The sequence below is a fragment of the Paramisgurnus dabryanus genome, chromosome 8 (genome assembly GCF_030506205.2).
Source record: "Paramisgurnus dabryanus chromosome 8, PD_genome_1.1, whole genome shotgun sequence".
Taxonomy (NCBI): domain Eukaryota; kingdom Metazoa; phylum Chordata; class Actinopteri; order Cypriniformes; family Cobitidae; genus Paramisgurnus; species Paramisgurnus dabryanus.
This window is the reverse complement of record NC_133344.1, coordinates 14,307,812-14,318,723: the sequence shown is the minus strand read 5'-3', so window position 1 is coordinate 14,318,723 and position 10,912 is coordinate 14,307,812. Positions and strand designations below refer to the sequence as shown.

At 36.0% G+C, this 10,912-nt stretch overlaps 1 protein-coding gene and 1 long non-coding RNA gene across 4 annotated transcripts in view; both read right to left on the bottom strand.

The window, feature by feature from the left end:
• Positions 1-7,598, bottom strand: part of LOC135770787 (myelin-associated glycoprotein-like) — a 49,414-nt gene extending 41,816 nt beyond the window's left edge. The window contains exons 1-11 of one of the 3 annotated variants that reach the window (XM_065280589.1): positions 7,470-7,598; positions 7,031-7,178; positions 6,200-6,269; positions 5,451-5,813; positions 4,514-4,804; positions 2,650-2,895; positions 2,251-2,505; positions 2,065-2,149; positions 1,818-1,904; positions 1,605-1,674; positions 51-1,270 (exon numbers count right to left, since the gene is read on the bottom strand). In XM_065280589.1, the coding sequence (XP_065136661.1) occupies positions 1,214-1,270; positions 1,605-1,674; positions 1,818-1,904; positions 2,065-2,149; positions 2,251-2,505; positions 2,650-2,895; positions 4,514-4,804; positions 5,451-5,813; positions 6,200-6,248 (1,503 nt within the window). In that variant the 5' untranslated portion in view covers positions 6,249-6,269; positions 7,031-7,178; positions 7,470-7,598 and the 3' untranslated portion in view covers positions 51-1,213. Of the gene's footprint in view, positions 1-50; positions 1,271-1,604; positions 1,675-1,817; positions 1,905-2,064; positions 2,150-2,250; positions 2,506-2,649; positions 2,896-4,513; positions 4,805-5,450; positions 5,814-6,199; positions 6,270-7,030; positions 7,179-7,469 lie in introns of those variants that run through there. The other 2 variants (XM_065280591.1, XM_065280590.1) reach the window with 2 other exon arrangements.
• Positions 7,599-8,010: 412 nt separating this feature from the next.
• LOC135770353 (uncharacterized) lies at positions 8,011-10,869 on the bottom strand. Its single transcript, XR_010542602.1, has 3 exons — positions 10,783-10,869; positions 8,455-8,518; positions 8,011-8,275 (listed from the first exon to the last, which is right to left on the bottom strand). It is a non-coding gene; the product is annotated as an uncharacterized lncRNA (long non-coding RNA).
• Between the last annotated feature and the right edge of the window lie 43 nt (positions 10,870-10,912).

The following is a 10,912-nucleotide window of genomic DNA, read 5'->3' as shown; positions in this document are numbered from 1 at the left end:
GTCTAAATATTGTAGTATTGACGGCGCCGAAGGATATGGCACCGGTCATTGCTTAAACTATACACGTATACGGAATATTTAATTAAATAACTTGTGATGTTACAAACAAAAGTTTTAATCATAGCATTGTTCATGATTTGTATAAATCTAAAATAAACATTTACTTTTTTGACACCGTAATGGGGAATTATTTTACCAACGTTGAGTTTTAGAAATCTTTACTCGCTTTACAACACGCACCCCTGTGAAAGAATGCAGGGCTTGTGAGAAAGGAGGGGTTGATAGATAGAGAAACCGACGGCAAATGTCGAAACACGAGCCGTCATTAAACATAACAACATAAGCTTGACATAAAACACACACACAGGAAAAACAAACCACTAAATGACCGGTCATAAAACGATTACGAACTCACTGTCTAAAGTTGACAACTTGTACAGATTTTGATTGATGGTCCCGCCCCCTGTCAAACACGAGCTGTCAGACAGCACCTGTCAGCGGGTGGGGGAGGGGGTCATAAAAGTTTGACGAATGCCGTCCCGCTATAACTACTCATACAACCTGGTTGTTCACACAAATTAATGGTATATTGGTTATTGGTTCACAATTACATTAACATGACAGCAACAAAATATTGCAATTTTATTGAAAATATTTATCTAGTATTTGGTATGTGCCATTTAAAAACAGTGTGGATTCAAGTTTGCATTATTTTCATAAATGATACTAAACCTGATTATGATTCATGTTTTTCCTGCATGATATGAGAATATTCCAAAAAGCATCTTATGCACGGTTAAAACTCCTTCTGTAACACTAACTCATATAGCGTTTAGCCTCCATATCAGTTACAAGAATTGCTTTGCACCTGCACAGAGACCATACAAGCTTTAGAGCCAAATCAGCCATTAAGTGTATTAGTAAAAAAAATAGTTCAAATATAATGAAAAAAAAAAAAAAAAAAAAAAAACAGTAGTTAGGTAGTTAGGCTCAAAAAAGTTACAAAAAGAGGAAATGAAACTTTTGCTTTTAAAACAAAACCGTCTTGCTACCTACACTGAATTAAGGAACTTGATGCTACGCCTTGAGAAAAAAAACACTTGAAAAAAACTTGCATAGCCATAGAGAAATTGCATAGCCAAGGGAATATATGCCGTGAGGCACTTAACCTTTCTCATTAATACAAACAGGTTAATCATGTGTTTATTTATTTTTACGTGTTAGCATAGACTGCTTCATCTTCATCTTGTCCACATGGGAGGTCATCACACTGTCAACAAGAAAATAATGTCATATATTACACTGTCATAAATCATAGATCATTTAATTCATTTTAAATAACCCCCTTTAATGCTGTGGCAAATGCAGACAGACCTGAGGCTGATATTTGATGTCACAGTTTTAACTATTACTAATGAACGATAAGTGACATGGCTATTCGTCTGTTAGTGCAGGCAACATTGAACTTTAATCACATCCAGCATACAAAGCAAAACCTCCATTAAAGTGTTAATAAACTTCAAATGAACTGTCACACTGCTTACATACAGAATGCACATAGGACTCCTGCATTTACTGTATGAAAGAAAAGCATTTGTACCTACCCCCCAGTTCTCATAATCATTCAAGTCATCTTGGTTATTTATGTAAATGTCATTGCTTTTCTCTTCTTTGCTGATAAAAATAAGCATTAAAAAATATGTAAATAAAATCATACATGTGTGTTTTGATATAAACACACTTAACAATGTGTGAAGATAAAATAACTCTCTCAGTCGTATTGTGTGAATGCAATTGGCCAGTTACAATGTGCACACCTTTGTAAGCCAGACTTTGGGGTTGTCTTCATTTCATTTGGGTCAGCTTTCATATCATTTAAATGCTGTTCCTGAGCTTTGCACCTACTTCAAGACAAATAGTGGAAGAGACTTTAAGGAAAGACAGGAAATGAGAGAGGGAGAGAGAGAGAGAGAGAGAGAGAGAGAGAGAGAGAGAGAGAGAGAGAGAGACAGAGAGAGAGAGAGAGAGAGAGAGAGAGAGAAAGAGAGAGAGACAGATTCTTACCAGTGTCTTTTGGTTACACAAACGGAAATTACCACTAAAGTAACTAAAACAGCAGCTGTGGCAACCACAATATATATGATCATACCTGAAAAACAAAAGAAAGCATTTTTTAAATTTTTTAAACAATTTTTTTAATAAAACCAGTGATACAGACATCAACATTTATATTTGAATATTAAGTCTTACGATGATTAGGGACTTGGATAGTTATGACAGAGTTTCCCTCGCTGTTACTGGCAAAGCAATGGATAGCGTCAGGGAAACCCTCCCACCCCTGAAGGGTAAAGATGGTAAGAAAACCATTTTGTTCAATGCTAGAGCTGGGGAAAGCTCCAGAGGGACCAAGCCACTTGACTTCACTGGGTGGGTTGGAGTCCACAATACAAACACAGACTGTAGGCTCTGATTTGCAGAAAGACTCCTTTTTGATCTCAGGAGGATCTATAATAAATAGGTAGGTAGGTGGGTAGATAGATAGATAGTATTAACAGTATAACTAACTATACTGTACCTGTAAGTACTATTTTATTTTTAAAAATAGATATATTAAATGAAGGCCCTTCATTTGTAGTGCATCATACTTACACAACACATTAATCCTCTGAGGACCGGAGCTGTTTTTTCCCTCTGTGTTACTGGCGGTGCAGGATATGGCTTCAGTCCGGGACACATGATTCAGTTTATAGTTGGGTCCATTAGCCAACACAGATCCATTTAAACTAATCCACTGGAAACTAGCAGGTGGATTACTGTCACAGGAGCAGATCAGTTCAACAGATGTATTCTCCTTCACCGGCGAGTTACTCTTCACATTTAAATTATATGGAGGATCTGAGGGAGATAAAAAACTTTCTGAGCATCCAATGGACCGTGTGAGATTCAGTACATTGTTAAAAATAAAAGTGCTTAAAATAGTTCTTTACAGCGATGACATGGAAGAATTATTTTTTGTTCCCCAAAAAAAGGTTCTTGTCAAAAAATTATTTCTTTTTTATCTTTTTATAGTCTAATGAAGGTTCCTTGTGTAATCATATACCCACGGTTCTTATATGGCATCGTTTAGTCACCTTTATTTTGATGAGTGCAGACACATTATCCACAAAATGGAATCCAAATTTTTTTAGGATGCACGTTTAAGAGTACAAATGAGTTGTTATGTGTCTGCATTCCTTTTTTTTTTTTTTGGCTTTCTTGTTATATCTTTCATTAAGATTTTTTAAAGGATTGGTTAAAGTTTCGTCATTTTTTGACGAACTGGGGACTTCAATACTATTAAGTCCGTTGCATTCTCTTTCCTATTTTCTTACCATTTTCGCGTCGGTTTAGGATTAGATTTACATAATGACATCCCTACCCAAACCTAACTCTAACCCCAACGCCAGGTGACAACTGTTTAATTTCGCGTACCTAACTCTAACCCCAACGCCAGGTGACAACTGTTTAATTTCGCGTACACTGTTTAATTTTGCGTAATCTAACCCTAAACCGACGCGAAAATGGTAAGAAAATAGGAAAGAGAATGCAACGGACGTAATAGTATTGAAGTCCCCAGTTCGTCAAAAAATGACACGAAAGGTATACCCTCCGCGTCAACATATTGACGCATGGTCAAGTGTCGTCAAATATTGACGCCATGGGGTGAGACTGTGTTAGCGCAGGACTGGTCCTGAAATTGCTACTGCGCAGACTCAAGACCTAAGATGTCTGCGCCGTATCGGGACACTGGCGGCTTCACTTTTCACCAATAGAAGGGAGCGAACAGGCGTCGTCCATCTTTTTTTACACTCTATGGTCACTCACAAATAACTCTTCTGCCATACTGTAGCTACTTTATTGGGATTTTTTTTAAAGGATTGCACTGTTTTTATGTTTTATTGTTTTTGTTTTCTTGTTGGTCTATAACAGTTTTTTTAACTTCATGGTATCAATATTAGAGTGTATCCAACCACAGCACTGCCATTTAGTGCAGAGATCAGATTGTTTGCATTTTAAAGAACACACCCAAAAACGGCACATTTTTGCTCACACCTACAAAGTGGCAATTTTAACATGTTATAATAAATTATCTATATGGTGTTTTGAGCTATAACTTCACATACATACTCTGAGGACCAAATCTTTATTTGACATCTTACTTTAGAGTAACGCTGAATGTATCAAATCAAATGTATTTGTACATACAGCAACTTTGACAATAAACCTTGTTTCACAAAGATATGGCTTTATAAACCCCAGTGTGATAATGGGCACTGTAAGAAGGGAAACACACTAGAAAGATACACAGCATTTACAACAATACTGGCATATATGTGGCAAGACATGAAAGATAAACAACTCATAAATTAATTTTAAAAAATTTGTATAATAATTCTGGAACCTCCTGGAGGCCCCCTGGTCTCTAATGTGAACTGTGTAAGATCACGTGTAAAAAATGTTTTCTCAAGCTTACATTTAACTTTGAGTGTTTTGCTGCTGGTCACTTTTTTCCCACCACTGAACTCTGCAGAGCAGTTGAGAGGTTTATTATGATCTTCTCTGGAGGGTGTGAAGGTCAGAGATGATGTTAATCTCCATTGACCATGGTCTTGTGGCTGTGACTGACTTGTGTGCGTGCCTTCATGGTTCCAGGTGATCTGGGGCGGGTCAGATGGGCAGGAATGTGACACCATACAGGTAGCGGTCTTTTCTTTCTGTGACATCACTTCCTCATTCACAGATATGATGGGTTGTTCAGGTAAATCTGGTGAATCAGTTTTTATATTTAAACTATTTATATGACAATGTGATGTATTATACATTTATACAAATTAAAGCTGCAATACGTAACTTTTTTTGCTTAAAAACAAACAAAAATCAAGTCATTAAACACGTATAAAAAAATCTGTGTTTAAAACTTTCTTCTCGTCCTGATTTACAACGGTAAACTTGTAATTATGATTGAAAGGTTTGCAATCAGGGTTCTTTGTCAGTGTGACATCATTAGACTTCAGTTTACATAAAAAAAAAGAAAATATAATAATATATATATAACCTGCAATTTCAATGCTATCTCACAAGATTTCGTACATATTTTACGAGTTGGTAAATTCGTATCAATTCATACGATCACATTCGTAAATTTTTGAATGATTTGGCTCGACCCCTGTGGCGTTGGGGTTAGGTGCAGGGTTAGGGGTTTGGTTTCGTTGTTGTTGTTTTTTCACGAGAAGCGTATTTTTGCACGAATAACTTTGTATGAATTCATACAAATTACCCAACTCAAAAAATATGTACACTTTTTTTTCAGGCCTAGATGAAGAGATAGAGATGCAGAAGTTAGGGACTGCAAGTTTAATCTGTGATGTTAAACATGTAAATAAGTAACAAACAGCATCAACTACTCGTACCTTTCACTGTAATAGAAACTTTACTTTCCTCGTATGAGTACTGGTTGAAATCTTTGATTTCGATGCGAAACATGTACAGTCCAGCATCACTGTGATGTAAAGAGTAGATTTTCAAAGTGCAGTTTTTGTGATGCAGATCACCAAGAAGAGTTGTGCGACCTTTGAATTTGCTGTTGATTTTGGAAGTCTCTTTGTGGTAGATTATGTCCGATGCATCTTTGTTCCAGATTCCTGTAAATTCGTTGTATGTCTTTCCATCTGATGGGTAGTTGAACTTACAAGGGATCACCACACATGATCCAGACAGACCCACTACTGAATTTGGTATTTCAGCATTCCAGGGGTTACCACCAGCAGATGATGCTGAAAAGAAATTCAGATTTACATTTATGCATTTGGCAGACACTTTCTCTAAAGTCCAATTAATAATTTACCAAGTTTATTACAGTTACACTAGTGCTTATATAGTTTAGTTAGCAATGAATACTTTTTTCACAATGCCTACGTTATTGGTTATCTAATGAACCATTACATTTAAACACTTTTCTTTTTGCAGACATTGTCATTTCTTAGTTTAGGGACATCTAAAACTAGACTGTGATTTCTGTCAGGATTTACTTGGCTATTTTAGATTTTGGAGTTAAATATGAGATTATTCACTGGACAGTAAATCAATCAAACCAGACATGTTTTACCTTTCTGAATAATAAATAAAACCATAAATCATAGGCCTACTTTATTTTACTAACCTCCTAGGTAGAAAACAAATGCAAACAAGCTGTTTAGGAAAATCAACATCTTTACATCGGAATGGAGCACCTGAAATTTAACGGGATTTTGTCAATTGAATGGCTTCTAGGTTGCTTGAATAATTTCTATATACAGTACACTAATAAATGCTGGGTTATTTTCAAAAAGGGACAAGCCGAGCCCATTGGGTTGTAATTTATAGTTTAAACTATGTTGGGTCAAATAAAAACTAGTGCTGGGAAAAGATTAATCGTGATTAATCGCATTCAAAATAAAAGTGATTTTTTTGCATAATATGGTATAATTATACATATAGTAATTTCAGATTTTTTTTATTTATATATAATTTTTATTTATTTATATATAATATAGAATATATACAAATATAAATAAATATATATACACATGTAAATGTTTCTTAATACATACATGAATGTGTGTGTATTTATATATACATAATAATTACACACAGCAAACACTCATTTATTATGCAAAAATATCATTGTATGCGATTAATCGCGATTAATCTTTGCCCAGCACTAATAAAAACATTTTCTGGGTTAATTTAACCTAATGCCTGGGCTCGTCCCTTGTACTGAAAGCACTTAATGTATATCTATAACAAACAATTCTGTATTTCAGTCTTTTCACACTTACAGTCACAAATCACAACTGAGTATTATTTTTAACAAAAAGTATAACATTTAAAAGTGACATTTAAAGTCATTGCAATATTTTTACAGTTAATGGACCAAAACACCTGCAGGGCATTAGTAGATGGTTGCAGAAAAAAACAGAGGTAAATAAATCATAGCATCGCTGTCACATACCTTACAGTGTTTCCTTAAACTATATCCAAGCTGATATGTAGAAGATGTAAAGATCTAAATACTTCCCTTCTGACGGAGCAAAAGTTTTGTCTCAGTAAAATCAAAAGCCGTTGAACTTCCTATTATCTGCTAGTGACTCTCTTAGAATCTGCAGTGGTAAATAAAATGCATCAGTAGATACTGACAAGTGCAGAATAAGTGCTCCCACATCATTATTTTTAAGCAAAACAACATTAAACCTATCATGCAGCAATTTCTAAATAGCCTAGTGAAACACTTGCTGCTATTGCTACTGAACACACATTTTGTCTTCTCAGTAATAAGGGGGCTTCTCGTCGCCTTTCCAACAATTGTAGAGAAGAACATTTACATGTGAGTTAGTGTGGCTTAACACATTTGGTCTTACTTCCTGTTGTTGAAGAGAAGATAATCAGCTCACCTGCATGTAAAATCAACTGTAAAGTGCTGTCTGATATTCTCTTGTTAGACTTGTTCTGTCCCTACAAAACTTTTTTAAGGAACGTGAAACAACTTTTTGCAGTTTGCATCACAAAATCTTCTTAAAAGTTCCTCCAGCGACCACTAGGGGTCATTGTTACATCTTGCAAAGGACACATGGCCGGGTTAACAGAAATCAATAGCTATTTAATATCAGCAAAATTGATTGGAAGGGTAGATTTAGGTGAACATACCTACTAGATAGTCTATGATGTCTTCACTGATATTATAAATTGTAAGTCTAGATTAATTTATTCCTTTCAGTTTTACTTCTTCAGTAATGAAAGTAAGTTTTGAGAAATCTGAAATGAAACTTTGCCCTCAAAATAGAACTGTTTTGGTACCTACGTTGCAGTATTAAAATGTGAATGGAACTTGATGCTATGCCTGCCATGCCAACAATTTAATGAAACTTACTCACCATACAAACACACACTTGAAAATATGTTATTTTTTATTTTATTAAAAATAAATTGCACAGAGATTACATGGCGTAACAAACAGGTTAACCAATACCACAAAATAACAATGCATCCACGCAATATTTACATTTTAAATAAATAATACTATTATAATTGTTTAGCACATGCAGACATAATAACATATTCAAATGAAAGTATAATGCTATCAGAGTTAGCCATTAAGTTAAACTTTAAACATTTGGTATAATGCTTGTATTTATTTTTATGTGTTAGCATAAATTGCTTCGTCTTCATCTCGCTCGCATGGCAGATGTCCGTCATCACACTGATCAACAATATAAAAAGTAAATTGGGAAAGTTTCATCTCTGCTGTCAGTGCCAACAAAACTTTAAACACAATTTGCCACTTAATGCAACACCTCAATTAAAGTGTTAATAAACATCAAATGAACTGAACAGAATGCACACAGGACTCCTGCATTAAAGCAAAACATTTGTACCTACCCTCCAGTTTTTATGTGGGTCCTCTTGGTAGTTTGTGTAAATGTCATTGCTTTTCTGTCTTTTGCTAAATTAAAAACAGAAATAAAGATACTGTTACGGATTCGCCAGGTTCTATCCAAGTATTTGGATTTATCTGTGATGGGAGGAGTGTGTGTGCTGGAACATTCAAAATATGTGTTTGTTGCGTAATGTGAAGATTTCTTATATAATTTCGTTACACTCCATCAAAGACTTCCTAATCTACTTTCAAAGATATTTGGAAATTCCATTTGGTGATACAACCGTATGTGAGAACTTCATCCAACGAGCTATCCGAACAGAAAACCGCATGCAGTCATGCAATCTCAAAACAAGTTCTCCCAAATCCTCCGCCAGCCAGAGCCCCACTCTCCAGGACCAGAACCCATGCAAATATACACCACCAGGATCCCACTGTCAGAATGTCATCGGCGACTGACCCAGGATCTGTTTTCGCAATGGGCATGTTAGAGGGAAGCTGTGGAGGAGCTGCTGCCCGGGTATCGTAGATCCAACGTGCTGCACAACATTCCTAACATCATCCTGGCCCCAGACTGCCGCAAGTGAACAGAATGTGCAAGGACCTATGCTAGTTGAAGATAGTAAGACCGCTAATGTTAATGTTACAGTTTCAGATGCGCCTAGTGTTAAGGGTAATGCACATGGCTAGGTTCTGACATCAGAGTCAATGTGGTTGACTAACTGGGTAACTTTCAGGCGGCATAGTCGTATTCCTCACCCACCACACGCTCCTGTGATTATTTCTAACAGGTTCTCCCCCCTCAGCAGCACACCAGCTGAGACACCTGTTACAAGCGCCCTGGTTATAGATGATTCTATTATAAGAAACATGAAAATAGTGGCACCAGCCACCATAGTCGAATTTATACAAGGAGCCAGAGCGTCTGACATTAGATCCAAACTTAAAGTTGGCTAATGCTAAGCGTAAGTTCTTTAAGATTGTTATTCACGTCAGAATGACACCAGAATCCGCCAGTCGGAGATCACCAAAGATAATGTTAAAGAGGTGTGTGAAATTATTGCAAAAATTGGACCAAGTGAACCGGGAGTGGTGGATTTTTTGCAAAACAAATAACAGGCTCTAGGTGGAGCTAGAAGCGTGTTTTTTTCTAAAACAGTCTAATGTATGTTGTTCTATCGGACCATAGTGTTGGTTTCAGTGAATATGGTAAAAAAATATGATCAAATAAGTTGCCGACCGCAGCTTTAACAGAAACCTGGCTTAAAATGGACAATTAGATTAGTATAAATGAATCCACCCCACAAGACGTATTATATTTTATAACTTATTATTATTATAAGCACAAACCTCGCTTAAAGGTAGCTACAATCTACAATAACATATTTAAAGTAAACCATAAATCTAGCTTATTTGAAATAATGTTGTTAAATATGGAACCAACTGATCATAACAACAAATAGCTTTTTTTCGTCCTAGCTACTATCTACAGACCTCCAGGCCACCACACAGATTTTCTTAAGGAAATTGCAGATTTCCTGTCACTTGGACTCAATTGACATAGAAATATCACCTCAGAGTGATGCTGTTTCAGAACACGGTACTTCTGGAACAATAATTTCCACTACTAAAGATATCTTTATTAGTACTCTCCTTTACATCTCCTCACATCCAAGTGAAACCCACCAGTTTTCTAAGCTTACAGATTGTATTCGCGAAATTAGTAGCTGGATAGCAAATAACTTCCTTATACTGAACTCCAATAAGCCAGAGATACTTACTATGGAACCAAATCGCTCTAAACAAAATATGTCAGATTACAAGTTGTCCCTTGATGGCTGCACTGTGGTGCCATCTTCCACCTTCTAGGTGTGATAATCGACAGCAATCTATCCTCCGATAGTCATATCTCCAACGTCTGCCGCACAGCATCCTTCCATCTTAGAAATATTAAAAAAATACGCCAAATTGATAGGGATGATTAGTAGATTGATTGGGGAAAGTATAATCATAATAAATAGTAACTCTAATGATCTCTACGTTGGAATTAAGGAAGGTACTAGGATATATCTGTGACGGGAAGAGTGTGTGTCCTGGAACAGTCATCTGGACTCAACATATCACTTTTTTCTCTGCACTGGTGGTTTACGTTAAGACTGTTCAATAAACATCTCAGTTTTTGTACATCTGTTTGTATCGTCTTCTGTTCATAACAGATACAAAGCATTAATGAAAGAGAGAGAGAGAGAGAGAGAGAGAGAGAGAGAGAGAGAGAGAGAGAGAGAGAGAGAGAGAGAGAGAGAGAGAGAGAGAGAGAGAGAGATTCTTACCAGTGTCTTTTGGCTACACAAACTGAAATGATCACTAAAATAACTAAAACAGCAGCTGTGGCAACCACAATATATATATGATCATGCCTGTAAGAAAAGGAAAACATGTATTGTATAATATTATATATGA